The 17,393-nt window shown below is 42.6% G+C and overlaps 1 protein-coding gene across 1 annotated transcript in view; it reads left to right on the top strand.

The window, feature by feature from the left end:
• Positions 1–17,393, top strand: part of LOC109881958 (espin-like) — a 147,001-nt gene that overhangs the window by 48,696 nt on the left and 80,912 nt on the right. Inside the window, exons 8-9 of the mRNA XM_031804181.1 lie at positions 1,284–1,445; positions 11,744–11,963. Of these exons, the coding sequence (XP_031660041.1) occupies positions 1,284–1,445; positions 11,744–11,963 (382 nt within the window). The remainder of the gene's footprint in view (positions 1–1,283; positions 1,446–11,743; positions 11,964–17,393) is intronic.

Here is a 17,393-nt window from a genome sequence, read left to right as displayed (position 1 = left end):
TCTATATACAGTGTGTGCAAATGTAGAAGAGTAGGGAGGTAAGGCAATAAATAGGCCATAGAGGTGAACATAATTACAATTTAGCATTAACACTGGAGTGATAGATGTGCAGATGATGATGTGCATAACACTTAGTAATATTGCATAATCCTGTATCTGGTTGGTTACTCTGTGTGTGTATAGATATTTATGTCTATAGTGATAAGTACAGAACCCATAAGAAGAAACAGTTTTTACCTCAAACTGCTGCTTGGGTGCCATGTGTTGTTTTGTACAGTGCAACATGTTTAGGCTATCACCCTTAGCAATCACCCTTAGGCTCCCCACATTGAGTAAGCCTGGCCAAAAGTGGCTTAACTGAGTTGAGGAGATGGAAAGAAAAGTCAGACGCATCCCAGCTTTTGCTAGAGTCAAACTTGCAATGTAAATAGTTTTAATGCAATAGTTTGCATTAGGTAAATACTCTACCCCCAAAAAGACAGGTGGAAAAGCACTACATTTTTACTTCCCGAACTGATTGAATTGAAATGGAATTGTCCCCAACCCTGGACTACCATAATATCATGAAAAGGCCTAGCTATCTTTGAAACATGGGTCCTTTCGGATAAACTGTTGTCAGAAGTCTGAGCTTTCTTCTCAACAGGTGGCCTAGAGAGCTAGGAATGGGTAAGGGAGCAGCCCCGAGATGGAGTAGAGGGCCATGTTACTGATCTCTGTCCCCTCCTGGGAGGTCACGACAGGGCTCTCTTACCTCAAACAGGAACTGTGTAAATGTGAAATCTTATTTTCTTTGATCCCAAAGGCTTTTGTGCAATATTAATGGTGATGCTTTAACCCAGAGGCAAAGACGAAACTACTTTTTGTTCCTGGTGCTGTTAAAGCTGCTTCTGCTCTGAATCCTCCAGAGGTGACACTATATCTTTTTTACCCTCAAATGTCGACAAAACACAATGTCCTTTTTGTGGAGATCGGTTTCATGTTAGGCGATTAAGACTTATTTTTATTTTGTGAATGTTCTGTGTTCTACGCTTTGCGACTGTTTGCCTAAACATATATCATATAGAACAAAAGACTATCTGATCACTTAAAATATCTTACTCCTACTTTTTAACTACCCTAGCTTTTATAGCTCAGTCTTCCTTCCACACAGCTACCAAACGCCACATTTGGCCACACTGTCGGTATTTCAAAAGACCCAAATGGCAAGCCAAAAAAAACAACACGCAAACCCAAACATATTTATTTACTCACTGCTCATTGGCCCCTCCCTTGTTTCTACCCAGCAACTGACTCCAGAAGAGAACCAGGATAGGCTGCACCGGGTGGACTCCAACAGAAAGTCTCGAAACTTCAATAAGCAGCCCAGCACGGGGGACTACTACAAAGCCCTGGGTAGCGACACGGTCGACTACCGTGGGGTCCGAACCATGGTGCCTAACAAGGAGGTAAACAGGACCAGACAACCAGGCTTCTCCAACTTCAGTCCTGCAGAGCAAACTGGATGTGCAGGCTTTTGTTCCAGGCCAGCACTATAGACCTGATTTAAACTAATCGTTGTCCAGCCTAAGACCATGATTAGTTGATCAACAGGTGTACTGGGCTGGAACACAAGCCACTCCAGGACCATAGTGTTTTCACTGTAGAAGAGGGAGACATTTGTTTTGGGGGCTGCAGTAAGGGCTTAAGGGCTGCAGTATTGCTATGCTTTGAATTAGGTATGCACCGATATGACATTTTTGGCCGAAACCGATATCCAATATTTTCCTTGCCCAAAAAAACCCAATATTGATATTTTACATTTTTGTGGCCTTTTTAAGCATTCTAGTACAGTTCTTTAAAAAAATAAATGTTTTACCCCTTTTTTGCCCAATTTTGTAGTATCCAATTGGTAGTTAGTCTTGTCTCATCGATGCAACTCCCATACTGACTCAGGAGTGGTGAAGGTTGAGAGCCGTGCGTCCTCCAAAACACAACCCAAGCAAGCCGCACTACTTTTTGACACAGAGCACATCCAACTCACCAACAGCCCACTTAACCCGGAAGCCAGCCGCACCAATGTGTCGGAGGAAACACCATACACCTGGCGACGGTGTCAGCGTGCACTGCGCCCGGCCCACCACAGGAGTCGCTAGTGCGCAATGGGACAAGGATGTCCCTGTCGGCCAAACCCTCCCCTAACCCGGACGACGCTGGGCCAATTGTGCGCCGCCCCATGGGTGTCCCGGTCCTGGCCGGCTGCAACAGAGCCTGGACTCAAACCCAGAATCTCTAGTGGCACAGCTAGCACTGCGATGCACTGCACCACTCAGGAGGCCACAGTTAAATAGTTAAACGCACACATACACACACACACACACACACACACACACACACACACACACACAGACACAGCGGTCTAAGGCACTGCATGGTGATTTGAACTTACAGCTGCAGGAGGATGACTGCCCGCTGGCCCCTGGTCATCTTCCATAACATCATTGATTTTGAAATATATCCATTTCCAAGATGACAGCATGTCAAGTCGTTTGTCTGTGACTAGTACATTTTAACCTACTAATAACCAAATGATTTATGGTTGCGTAACTTCGTTGTTGTGTAGTGCAAACTATTTTGTTTTTGCTGGTGTAAAGATCACGGGTCCTCAACTCGACACTTCATTACTTGAAGTTTACCAAAGTAACCCTAGCTCTGGCTGGCCTGAGTTCCTCCTTCGTCTGCGGAGTGTCTCGTCCAAGCTGCTCCTTTTTTGCTCTTCGCCTGGCTGTCAGTGGCAGCTCAACAATCTCAACGTTCTCTCTATCGACCTCAACACCCAATCTACTCACATGCGCAAACACTCACATTCAGACTCATACATACACGCTGTCCCTCTCTCCCCGTACCTTCGTTGGCCTCTAATTTTTTTGTCAGAGAAAATTACAATTTTCGTGTTGTTGCTTTGTGCACTGACTTTACTGAACTCTGGAGAAAACGAACATTGCTGCTGGGTGAGGACATCTGACAATGTGCCCTCCCGTCCATTAGACATTTTGTCTGCAGGAACTCGCTCTTTTTCACTCGGCCCACTCATCCAAGTGCCGATGTATTTGTGGCATGATGTGAACAGTACGAATTTGTGTCACTACCAAAGTCTAATGGTTTTAAGTGACTGTTTTGTATTGTCTGGAAACTCACTTGGAGAATTCGCTTGCAGTAGGTCTCTTAAAAAAGAGAAGCCGTACAATGTTATTAAACCGAGGTGCCTAGTTATTCTTCTTTTGTTGATATCAGGTAACGTGCAACCTAACCCTGGCCCTGATATGCAATGTCTCCAAACCCCCTCTGATTTTAAATCAAGATCTGGTTTTGGTATTTTTCATTTAAATGTACGCAGCCTGTTGTCAAAAATTGATGGGGTTAGGATTTGGGCTAAATCAACTGATGCTGATATAATTGTGTTTTCTGAAACCTGGCTCAGCAAGTCTGTTTTTGATAAGGATATTTGTATAAGTGGTTACAATGTTAATCACACTGAACGAGTTAAGAAATTTGGGGGTGTGGCTATATATATATATATATATATAGCCACACCCCCACATATATATGTAAAAACTAAATTCCCTGTAAGTGTGGCAAAGTCTGAAACTATGTAAACAGTTGGAATTTCTTGCTTTGAATATTGACGTTTCAAAGGGTCTCTCTATAACTCTCTATAACTGTGATTGGCTGTCATAGACCCCCCTCTGCTCTCGGTGATGCATTTTCTTCTTTGACGCACCTTATGTCTAAACTTCTTTACAGTGAAATGATCTTGATTGGTGATCTCAACTGGTGTTGGTTAAAGCCTGTGTCTGATGATTTAATTTTTTTTTGTAATTCTATGAATCCTACCCAGTTGATTAACTCACCCACTCGCCCAAATCTTAAATGCCCAGATCAATCTACCCTGATTGATTTGATATTGACAAATGTTCCACATAAATATTCTGCGGTTGGTGTTTTTTGTAATGATTTAAGTGACCATTGTGCTGTTGTTGCTGTTAGAAATACTAAGGTTCCTAAAACAAACCCACGTTTTATTCGTAAGAGAAATCTGAAGAGTTTTAATGAGCAGGCTTTCTTTCATGAATTGTTTTATTTTGACTGGAGCAGATTGAGTTTATCCCTGATGTGGAAACTGCCTGGAAATTATTTCATTATGTTTTCTTCCAAATAATAAACAAACATGCCCCATTCCGCAGGTTCAGGGTTAAAGGGCGAGTTAATCCATGGTTTTCTTCTGAGCTGTCTTGTATTATTCACAACCGTAATCTAGCCTGGGCTAAAGCAAGGAAATCACGTTCTGATGCTGATTGGCTTATTTTTAGGCAGTTACGAAACAAGTGTTCTTTTCTTCTCAGGAAGGCCAAGTCTGAATATTTTATGTCTTACCACTGATAACCTGAATGACCCTAGAAAGTTTTGGAAGGCTATTAAGTCTATGTCTGGTAACAGTAATGTTAATGAATTACCGTCATGTGTTTTGAAGGACTCTGTTGCTGGAAAAAAACAAAAAATGCTGAATTGTTTCAATGAGCACTTTGTATCATCTGGTAGGCTGTTTGATTCAGTGTCCTCTGTCTCTGTACAACCCTGTGTGGATGAACCAGTGAGAGCTGGTCAAACTTTTAGCTTTTTGCCATTCTCAGTGCAGGTCGTACATGAAGCCCTGAAATCCTTAGATCAGATAAAGCCTGCAGGTCCTGATGTTTTGGATCCCTGCTTTTTAAATTTGGCAGCTGATTTCATAGCTGAACCACTTACATATCTGTTCAATCTAACCCTGGAATGTAATGAAATTCCAAAGATCTGGAAATCAGCATTTGTCCTACCACTTTTAACTGGGGGAGATCCAACTCTTTTAAATAATTATAGGCCAATCTCAAAGCTGTCACCCCTGGTGAAAATACTTGAGTTAACAGCTAAAATAGTTTTTATTTACTAACTCTATTTTATCAATGTACCAATCGGGCTTCAGGAAGAAGCATAGCACAATTACAGCAGCCATGAAGGTTTTAAATTATATCACTGAAGCCCTTGACAAAAAACAGCACTGTGTCTCACTTTTTATTGATTTCTGTAAGGCTTTTGATACAGTTGATCATGCTATACTAAGGCAGGGATTGTCGAGTGTAGGTCTTTCAGAGCATGCAGTTGCATGGTTTACCTAACCATGATAGAACTCAATGCACTCAATTTGATGGGCTTATGTCTGTTAAATTGTCTGTCTTTAATGGTGTGCCCCAAGGCTCTGTACTTGGTCTTCTCTTATTCACTATTTATATAAATTATTTAGACAAAAGTGTCCAAAATGCACAACTCCATTTTTATGCTGATGATACTGTTATTTACTGTTGTGCCTCGTCTCTTACAAAAGCTTTCCAGAACATGCAAACTGCTTTTTATACTGTTCAACATACCTTGTCTTGTGTCAATTGAAGCTTATCCTCAATACTGACAAAACTAAACTAATGGTGTTTTCTAATGCAAGAAATAGACCTCTGAACCGTTCACTTATTACTATCTTTCAGAAGCTGAAATTGGGATTTTATTTTAGGAATAAGGCCTGTTTTCAGCTACATTTATGCCTTTACTAGACTATGGGGATATTATATATGAATGCTTCCGCTCAGTGTTTGAGATCAATTGACACTCTTTACCATGGCACTTTGAGATTTATTTTAAACTGCAAAACCCTTACGCACCACTGCACTTTCTATACCAGGGTTTGCTGGCCTTCTCTAGTCACTCCTAGGCTCAGGCACTGGTATACTTTTATTTACAAAGCTATTTTAGGTTTACCACCTTTTAATTTGGGCATTTTTATTGTTCAGAAATGTGGTGGGTAGTCTCTTCTTTCGCTGGACTTTATCCTACTAACTGTTCCAAATGTCCAAACTGAATTTGGTAAAGGGGCTTTCATGTACTCTGCGCCATCGTTTTGGAACACCTTACAAAATACTTTTAAACTGGAAGAACTTGTCCCGATTGGTGTTTTTAAATCACTGATGAAGGATTTTGAGGCTGTTTCCCTGACCTGTCAATGTTTTTAATTTGCTATTTTATTCTCTTGTGAATTCAATGGTTTTTACTAGATTACTTGTAGTTTTTCATGTTGTCTGTCTGTATTTTTTTTGTAATGACTTGGTGCTGCCTATCTTGGCCAGTGCCCTTCCTGGTAAAAATTTTAATTGATTTAACCTTTATTATCTCAATGCATCAGGCATCACTACAGTCCCTGGTTTGAATCCAGGCTGTTTCACATCCGGCCATGATTGGGAGTCCCATAGAGCGGCGCACAATTGGCCCAGCATCGTACGGGTTTGGCAGAGGGTAGGCCGTCATTGTAAATAAGAATTTGTTCATAACTGATTTGCCTAGTTAAATAAAGGTTACACACACCACACTGACCAAAAAGTTATTTGTCTGTGTTTAGGTATGTCCCCATTACCAGTAAAACATAATCAAACCCTGTTTCTTTCACTTACTTGCTGTGCTGTTTCATTGTTCATTCTCAACCAGGATTTCATCATACATGTCAAGTAGTGAAGTTTCAGCTCTGTCTGTGGTCTCTCTTCGTCTGTGCGCACTGTCACCGTGTCCGTTTCCATCTTGTCCAGCTGTCTATGTAACACTTCACGTTAAACCCTGTTTCTTGTCCGCATCGAATTAGCGGTCCTTGTACCAAGCATTGAGCATGGTGGCGACAGTAAAGAGGCTCAGAGAACACCACTGAATCCCTTGTTCACAGCCTCGGGTACTTTTGTAGGTTTTACCCCCACGGCCTGTGGGCAGTTTTGTTGAGCAGGCGTTTCAATGCCATGACAGAGGGTACCACGTCTGCTGCAGACGCAGTTGATGAGCTTATTTCCCGAGTCAGTTGTTCAAATGGCGCTAGAAGTGTGTTCATGTTTCAAACATGTTCTCAAATGCCATTGAAATGGCAGCAGCGGTATGAGAACCAGCACATTCTTGAGCAATACAATCTTCCTCAGTACGAAATCCTTGTCGACCCACTGTGCTATCAGACTCAGCATGCTGATGGGGCTGACATCGCTGGTCCAAATGTCATCGTGACGCCCATAGCAAGTAGCATAATGAATTCCATTATCATGGCGTTAATGGATTTCACCTTTTGAGTTTTCTCGCTCAACTCTTTCAAATGACTGCTCAACTTGAACTTGTTTAGTTGTTGGAAGTGTGCGCTTAGTATTTCTGCTTTTGTTCTGTGTAGCACTGTATTTTTCATGGCGTCATTACGTCATCTACTTACATTATATACGTACGCACGTCAGCTTTGGCATCGGTTTTGCACATCGGCGTTAAACTAGACATCGGGCCGATGTGTTGGATTTTTTGCTAATATCGGCCGATTCCGATATGCTCACCGATATTTCGTGCATCCCTAGTTTGAATTGTTCCCTGGCATTTAATGGATGCCTTCGTGTCACTGATAGGCCAGGGGTCTCCTTCCGGCGCCGACAGAGATGGCCGCCTCGCTTCGCGTTCCTAGGAAACTATGCAGTTTGTTTTTTTACGTGTTATTTCTTACACTAGTACCCCAGGTCATCTTAGGTTTCATCACATACAGCCGAGAAGAACTACTGAATATAAGATCAGCGTCAACTCACCACCAGTACGAATATGTTTTTCGCGATGCGGATCCTGTGTTCTGCCTTACAACCAGCGCCACGGGATGGTTCCCATGCAGCGACCCAAAAAACGACTCAGAAAAAGAGGGAAACGAAGCGGTCTTCTGGTCAGACTCCGGAGACGGGCACATCGTGCACCACTCCCTAGCATTCTTCTTGCCAATGTCCAGTCTCTTGACAACAAGGTTGATGAAATCCGAGCAAGGGTAGCATTCCAGAGGGACATCAGAGACTGTAACGTTCTCTGTTTCACGGAAACGTGGCTCACTGGAGAGACGCAATCCGAAGCGGTGCAGCCAGCGGGTTTCTCCACGCATCGCGCGGATAGAAACGAACATCTTTCTGGTAAGAAGAGGGGCGGGGGCGTATGCCTTATGGCCAACGTGACATGGTGTGATGAAAGAAACATACAGGAACTCAAATCCTTCTGTTCACCTGATTTAGAATTCCTCACAATCAAATGTAGACCGCATTATCTACCAAGAGAATTCTCTTCGATTATAATCACAGCCGTATATATCCCCCCCCAAGCAGACACATCGATGGCTCTGAACGAACTTTATTTAACTCTCTGCAAACTGGAAACGATTTATCCGGAGGCTGCATTCATTGTAGCTGGGGATTTTAACAAGGCTAATCTGAAAACAAGACTCCCTAAATTTTATCAGCATATCGATTGCGCAACCAGGGGTGGAAAGACCCTGGATCATTGTTACTCTAACTTCCGCGACGCATATAAGGCCCTGCCCCGCCCCCCTTTCGGAAAAGCTGACCACGACTCCATTTTGTTGATCCCTGCCTACAGACAGAAACTAAAACAAGAAGCTCCCACGCTGAGGTCTGTCCAACGCTGGTCCGACCAAGCTGACTCCACACTCCAAGACTGCTTCCATCACGTGGACTGGGAGATGTTTCGTATTGCGTCAGCCAACAACATTGACGAATACGCTGATTCGGTGTGCGAGTTCATTAGAACGTGCGTTGAAGATGTCGTTCCCATAGCAACGATTAAAACATTCCCCAACCAGAAACCGTGGATTGATGGCAGCATTCGTGTGGAACTGAAGGCGCGAACCACTGCTTTTAATCAGGGCAAGGTGTCTGGTAACATGACTGAATACAAACAGTGCAGCTATTCCCTCCGCAAGGCTATCAAACAAGCTAAGCGCCAGTACAGAGACAAAGTAGAATCTCAATTCAACGGCTCAGACACAAGAGGCATGTGGCAGGGTCTACAGTCAATCACGGACTACAGGAAGAAACCCAGCCCAGTCACGGACCAGGATGTCTTGCTCCCAGGCAGACTAAACAACTTTTTTGCCCGCTTTGAGGACAATACAGTGCCACTGACACGGCCTGCAACGAAAACATGCGGTCTCTCCTTCACTGCAGCCGAAGTGAGTAAGACATTTAAACGTGTTAACCCTCGCAAGGCTGCAGGCCCAGACGGCATCCCCAGCCGCGCCCTCAGAGCATGCGCAGACCAGCTGGCCGGTGTGTTTACGGACATATTCAACCAATCCCTATACCAGTCTGCTGTTCCCACATGCTTCAAGAGGGCCACCATTGTCCCTGTTCCCAAGAAAGCTAAGGTAACTGAGCTAAACGACTACCCGTCATCATGAAGTGCTTTGAGAGACTAGTCAAGGACCATATCACCTCCACCCTACCTGACACCCTTGACCCACTCCAATTTGCTTACCGCCCAAATAGGTCCACAGACGATGCAATCTCAACCACACTGCACACTGCCCTAACCCATCTGGACAAGAGGAATACCTATGTGAGAATGCTGTTCATCGACTACAGCTCGGCATTCAACACCATAGTACCCTCCAAGCTCGTCATCAAGCTCGAGACCCTGGGTCTCGACCCCGCCCTGTGCAACTGGGTACTGGACTTCCTGACGGGCCGCCCCCAGGTGGTGAGGGTAGGCAACAACATCTACAGATGCACAATCGAGAGCATCCTGGCGGGCTGTATCACCGCCTGTTATGGCAACTGCACCGCCCTCAACCGTAAGGCTCTCCAGAGGGTAGTGAGGTCTGCACAACGCATCACCGGGGGCAAACTACCTGCCCTCCAGGACACCTACACCACCCGATGCTACAGGAAGGCCATAAAGATCATCAAGGACATCAACCACCCGAGCCACTGCCTGTTCACCCCGCTGTCATCCAGAAGGCGAGGTCAGTACAGGTGCATCAAAGCTGGGACCGAGAGACTGAAAAACAGCTTCTATCTCAAGGCCATCAGACTGTTAAACAGCCACCACTAACATTGAGTGGCTACTGCCAACACACTGTCAATGCCACTGACTCTACTCCAGCCACTTTAATCATGGGAATTGATGGGAAATGATGTAAATATATCACTAGCCACTTTAAACAATGCTACCTTATATAATGTTACTTACCCTACATTATTCATCTCATATGCATACGTAGATACTGTACTCTATATCATCGACTGCATCCTTATGTAATACATGTATCACTAGCCACTTTAACTATGCCACTTGGTTTACATACTCATCTCATATGTATATACTGTACTCGATATCATCTACTGTATCTTGCCTATGCTGCTCTGTACCATCACTCATTCATATATCCTTATGTACATATTCTTTATCCCCTTACACTGTGTATAAGACAGTAGTTTTTTTTTGAATTGTTAGTTAGATTACTTGTTCGTTATTACTGCATTGTCGGAACTAGAAGCACAAGCATTTCGCTACACTCGCATTAACATCTGCTAACCATGTGTATGTGACAAATAAATTTGATTTGATTTGATTTATAATTTAGTCTCTGATTTGAAAAGGCAAGGAGGACAACTAGTGTACACTTTGGTCATCACTACCAGGGAAATTAAATGCTTTAAATGCAGACTTGAATTTGTATAAACCTTATGGTTTTGTTGTACTCACTAAACCTAAAGAATATTGTCTCAAATAAATAAAATAAGCTAAATGTCCATTTTTGCGGTCAACACAGAAGAAACAATTGAGCAGACAAATAGTTCCACAGACACGGATCAATCAGGTCTTGCACGCACAGTCAACAGGCCCCCCAGGGAGCGGCCCAAAATCTCATGGGTATCAGCTTGGTGTAATCTACATTGAGCCAATTAGGAACTCCGTGGGGCTTCCTAACCCCTACACGTCCCCAAGGACAGGACAGATGGCGCCCCACGTCTAATCATTATCGCCAGCTGGGGCCCGGCACGTGCTGGAGAGCGACCCCCGTGAGACCCCTCATTATAGGGGAAGAGGGGCATAATGACAGGCACGCGTGTAAAAAGAGGAGGAGGAAAGGGGTTAAATGTCACGGTCCATTAACTCTGTAACAGCTGTGTTAGTGTCACTGTCAGGCTGTAGTGGGGGGTGGTGCGGAGGGGTGGGGGGCTATTACTCTATTCCTCACAGCAACAGATGCCCCCCACACCCCAGAAGGACACTAGATTAACTCAATTATTATTCCCGCTGGGTGTAATGTCTTTGTGTAGATTTAAGACAGCAAATGTTTAATTGAGCCGTCATTTCAGAGTCAACTATAGTACCATACATCTGTCACAGTATTACTCCCCCCCTCTCCTCCCACTATAATAATGTTATTGGCCCAGCACAGCACAGCTACTGTGGACTGTCTTAGCAGGTATTTCTGTGAAGACAGGAGTGATATGGTTCATTGGCTCCTACCATTATGACAACTTCCTCTCAGCTGTCAAGGAATGAGATCACAATAAGATCCGGATGGGTGATGTTTTGACTGTGCAAAAATGGGGAGATGTTACCAAAAAAAAGTGTCACAATTTTAGCTGCATTTATTCTTTTCACAATGTCCATGGAAAGGGATTGATTTGGTTTTAAAGATAACTGTACCGTGTAGGCAATTCAATGAAAAAATATGCTTTCGATCAAGTATTTGAAATCTCTGCATTTTAACTCTGTCAAAATGGAGCCCTTTATATTTAAGATGGACAGGCAACCCTTATCATTTTCCTCATGTTATATGTTTTGGTTGGTGGGATATGAACTAACCATTTTCTATTCTTTATGATCCAATCAGGGTTCTCTGTTATTGGAGGAGTCAGCCGACAGCCCCGCCCCCAGCCCACAGAACAGCACCACCGAAGAGTTGCCCCTCCCTCCTCCCCTGCCCCCACTCCCCATCAGCAATCCCACCCCGGCACCCCCTCCTCCCCCGCCATTGCCCTCAGAAATGCCCACCTTCCAGTACAGCCCTTCCTCAAGCACCAACCAGCGACGCCCCTCCTCCTCTTCAGGAAGTGAGTCATCACTCCTGCTATCTTTCACTTTCTCTCTATTTTTCACTATCCCTTCCTTTCTTTCTGGCATTGTGCTTCTTCTCTCCTCTTGTAACTGCAGTCCATTCTGAACATGTTCTTTTTCATGTTACATTTACTAGTTTCACAGATGGCAAAACCAGTGTCAATAGACTCCAATATGTTCAATTGTTCCATTCCAGAGCATTGGGGCGTTGCGTCAGCACTATGATGTCAGCCGCTCTATAGTCCAAACCATAGAGAGAAAACGTTCTCATATTTGATTTGTCCTGTTGAATTTGACACTCATCTGTCTTATATTACGGTCGTCTACTAACAAGCTCTCTTTTTCCTCCTTCAATTGGGTCAATGGTCCTATCCCTCTCTCCTCTCCTCTCCTGCCCTCCGGAACACCTGCTGTCTGTCCCCTTCTCGCTCTCCTCCTCTTCTCTCTCTCTCCACTGCTGCCTATCTAAAGGTGTGGAGTTTCTGTCCCCCTCTCCTCAGCCTGAAGGCGGCCCACTTAGGGTGATAAAGAGTAAGTACTAGTGGCTTCAATTCAACTTTATTTATCCCCTCATGGGCAATTAAGGTGCGTCTCAAATCAACATCCTTGTCGTCCCTCTGGGCAGAAGACTTCTCTTTTAACCCATACAAACCATTTCCTTTATTTTCTTCCTCTCCTTTCTTTCACATCCACCTGCCTTGGTCTCACCGTCTGCCTGCTGGAGACTGTTTGTCATTGGCGACACAGTCGATTAGGCAGAAAACTACAAAACAAATGTGGTCAGAGGCTGTACCCTGGTTGGTTGATGCATGTAATAAATGGGCAATACATGGGTTATAAAGAGGTAATAAGAGTGAATTAAAGCTGTAATTATAGATGGGTGTGGAACAAAGAGACCAGAGAACTTATTCAAATTAGGTGTGTGCAAAGTTTAGAGCGTCACAGAAAGACATACAATACAGAGCAGACATGATTCTGGTCAATAACATGGCAGAGAAGCATTGAACATACCCTTTCTGCACAACACATTTCTATCTGAATCTTCCGAAGTAGTCCCAATAAGCCCAGCAACACACGTTTCCTCCTGACGAGAGGGAGTTAAAGGGGAATCTCACCCTGTGGAATCTGGACTTGTGGTCATCATGTCTGAGGCATTTCTAGGACCGTGAGATGTTTCACACATAATTGCACAGGAGGAAGGCAGGTCAGGGCTTCCCCCGCAGAATGATGCACCCTATGACGCCTTGCGGTGTATTGATGTAGTCCAGCTCTTTGGCATTTGGCGTAGGCTGTTAAACTGTTTGTGGGTTCAGATATGGTTGTCCTTGTTCGATAGAGAGACGTCTTTCAGCGATGTTCCTATCAGCAGATTCATTGTTAAATATAAGAGCAGACATTTTTTTCAGTCTCTGAAAGACTACAACTTGTGTTGGGCGGTGCTTCGTGCTCTGGCCCCTGTCCCTTTCCCAAGATGGGCTTTTTCGAAGAAGAGGCTTAACAACAATTCTTTGGGCAAAACTGAATGAACTGACCAGATGCAATGGCTTCAAGTGATTCCCCTCATCAACACGAATTCGAAGATGGAGCATCTATTAGCTACATGGTGACATTCAACCATACATGCTTCAAACTGAATATAGCTGATTTGAAACAAAGGGTTGGATTTAGCAAACATTAGAAGCTCAGCTATGGCCGATGCCAGCATGAGGGCAGATGACATAATACGATATCTAGCTAACTTTTGTTAGCCCATATTGTGTATTGCTGGCTAACTTACTACTGTGTTATTGTGGGAGGGAAATCAAGTTATTTTTCTGTTTATTAACTTCGCTCGTTAGGTAGCTAGCTAACTAAGTTAGCTAAACATCTACCGGTAGCCATAGGTATGACCAAAAATAACGTTTTACAATCTGCAATTTTTTTGTCTCTATTGTTTAACCTATTCTCTTTTTAGTCGTAGATATGGCTAGCTACTAAATAGCAAACTACAACATTACAACCAGCCTCCTAAAACTTGGTTTACTAGCAAACATTAGGACATGACTGGAATTGGCTAACTAGTTAGCCTGACACCTGCTAACTTGTCATGTGCCACGCCTCGCATTTGTAACTTGTTAACAAACTTGTAACATCAAATCAAATTTATTTATATAGCCCTTCGTACATCAGCTGATATCTCAAAGTGCTGTACAGAAACCCAGCCTAAAACCCCAAACAGCAAGCAATGCAAGTGTAGAAGCACGGTGGCTAGGAAAAACTCCCTAGAAAGGCCATCAACAACTGTAAATAATTTTACTATGTAACATAATTTGATGAGGGTTGACATTGGTTATGATTATGACCGTGGATGCATTTCAATTTCACAAAATGGTATGCATGACGCAAGAGGATTCCAAACAGATGTAAATTACAAGTATATCCAGCAAGCTAGCTAGCTACGTTTACTAGCAAACAGCGAGGTGAAACAATAATAGAACAATTTACTGTTGTAAATCTCTAAAACAAAAGCTGGTTTCACTATAAAAATATTTGCCTAATCCAGGGTGTATACTACATTTAATTAGTTTTATTTTCCATTTTTGACTATTTTTAAGCATTGTTAGCAAGCAGTTCACTGTAAGGTCTACACCTGTTGTATTCGGCGCATGTGAGAAATCAAATTAGATTTTTTTTGTCTTGCCAACGTAGTGGTGCGCACACTAAATGATGCAGCACAGACGGGGGCCACGCACTGCAAGATTCTTCACTTGGTTGTCAAGTTTGTCGATGCCATGTCTTGTGTGATTAGATTTAACGTAGCTACAACAAACAGTGGCGTAAAGCAGCATCAAAGTTCAGTCACATTCACACTTGCCATACAGAATTGAAATGTCTAGCCAACATTTTGAATTGAATAACATTGCTTGTGCACTTCAGAGCTGTAACGATTTGATGCTTTGTTTAAAAGGCAAGTACAAGCGTATATTATACTGAATAAAAATATAAACGCAACAGTAAAATCTTTGAAATTGTTGCATGAGTTACAGGTCATATTTGGGGCGGCAGGGTGGCCTAGTGGTTAGAGTGTTGGACTAGTAACCGGAAGGTTGCAAGTTCAAACCCCCGAGCTGACAAGGTACAAATCTGTCGTTCTGCCCCTGAACAGGCAGTTAACCCACTGTTCCTAGGCCGTCATTGAAAATAAGAATTTGTTCTTAACTGACTTGCCTAGTTAAATAAAAGGTAAAAAAATAAAAAATATGAAGAATTAATTAATTGGCCCCTAATCTATGGATTTCACATGACTGGGAATACAGATATGCATCTGTTGGTCACATACATAAAGAAAAAGTGGGCCTCACAATGGGCCTTAGGATCTCATGGTGGTATTTCTGTGCATTCAAATTGCCATCGATAAAATGCAATTGTGTTTGTTGTCTGTAGCTTATGCCTGCCCATACCATAACCCCACCACCACCATTGGGGCACTCTGCTCACAATGTTGACATAAGCAAACCGCTCACCCACAAGAAGCGATTGTGAGGCCGGTTGGACGTACTGCCAAATTCTCTAAAACGATGTTGGAGGAGGCTGCTTTTGGTAGAGAAATTAACATTCAATTCTCCAGCAACAGCTCTGGTGGATGTTCCTGCAGTCAGCATGCCAATTGCACGCTCCCTCAAAACTTGAGACAATGGTGGCAAATTCAAGTTGTCTTTTATTGTAATGTTATTTATCCAAAGATTTTCCATTACTGTTTTTTTAAATTGAACCTTTATTTAAACAGGGACTCGCATTAAGATTAAACAGCTCTTTTACAAGAGTCCTGTAGACAATTAAAACAGAATAATAAAACATATAAAACAATACAATTCATATAAATAATCACAAAATAAACATCTTTAATAAAGCATTAAACTACATAGTCCTCAATCAATCATTTAAACTGCCTGAGTAGCACCAGCACATCTAACTGCTGTGAACTTTGAGATTGTTCCACAAATTAGGGGCAATAAAACTAAATGCAGATTTTCCCAAATCTGTGGAGACTGAAGGGATCTCTAGTGTTATCCATTCCTGAGAACGGGTTTGGTAAGTTATGATTCTTAACTTAATTAATGAAGTTACATATGCAGGGAGTTTGTCAGATTGCTGTGTAAATAAATGAAAGAGAATGCAGCTCTCTTCTTACAGACAGAGGTCCATCCCACATTTTATACAGACTACAATGAGTCCTCAAATTGTCCCCTGTGATAAAACATATTGTCCAAGGTTTTAAAACGGAGGTTGTGCCGCATACATGTAAACAATATCCACACAAATCCAATACAGGGAGAAGTGTTGTTTGAACAATCTTTCTCCTATTTTTAATACTAAGGTATGATTTATTTCGATATAAAAAAACTATCTTAGCTTCTTAGTTTTCTATATGTGTTACGAAGGACAACTTGTCATCAATCCAGACACCCAGGTACTTATACTGAGAAACGAGCTCAATTTGGGCTCCATTTGTAGCGCAATTATGCAGGTCATCAGGGTCAACATTTCATGACCTAGAGAACAGCAGGAGCTTGGTTATACTTGTATTTAACACTAATTTAAGATCAAAGTGATTTCTGAAATGAATCAGTCATGTTGAAGTTCACGAATTGCCTGCTGCACCGAGGTGGAATACAAAACTGTGTCATCTGCATAGAGATGAATGTTACAAGTATCAACAGTGTTTCCTATGTCATTAATATACAAGGTGAACAATAATGGACCCAACATAGAACCCTGAGGAACACCTTTTTGAATCTAAAATTCAGATTTAACCCAGATGGCCTGAGTTCTGTCGCTAAGATAATTCTGAAATGGCTTTGAAATACATTCACATATCTATATATATAGATATCTCACAGAGATAAAATGGTGATTAATTGCATTAATGATATACATTTTGTCAGTAATGGGGCCAGAATCTAAATACATTTCTTGGGGGAGAGAAGAGGAGACACAACCAGAAGAGGAGACACAACCCTTCAGTGACGTAGCTGGGTTCCCAGTACATTCAGAGAGCGTATTAACAACATAATGACCAGGCTTTTAACTAGTTTTCAGATTTCTGTGTGTAAAATGAGTCTGTGAATGTAGCTTTGGCAAAGGCAGCATCTCTGTTGTGTATGACTTCAAATAGCTCTAATGCAAAATATGCAAACATTATTAAAGTGGCCAGTGATTAAGTCTATGTGCAGTTGAAGTCAGAAGTTTACATACACTTAGGTTGGAGTAGTTACAACTCCTTTTTCAACCACTCCACAAATTCTTGTTAACAAACTATAGTTTTGGCAAGTCGGTTAGGACATCTACTTTGTGCATGACACAAGTAATTTTCCCAACAATTGTTTACAGACAGATTATTTAACTTATAATTCACTGTATCACAATTCCAGTGGGTCAGAGGTTTA

The sequence above is a fragment of the Oncorhynchus kisutch genome, linkage group LG24, assembly GCF_002021735.2.
Source record: "Oncorhynchus kisutch isolate 150728-3 linkage group LG24, Okis_V2, whole genome shotgun sequence".
In the NCBI taxonomy this organism is placed as follows: Eukaryota; Metazoa; Chordata; class Actinopteri; order Salmoniformes; family Salmonidae; genus Oncorhynchus; species Oncorhynchus kisutch.
This window is presented reverse-complemented; position numbering and strand designations above follow the sequence as displayed.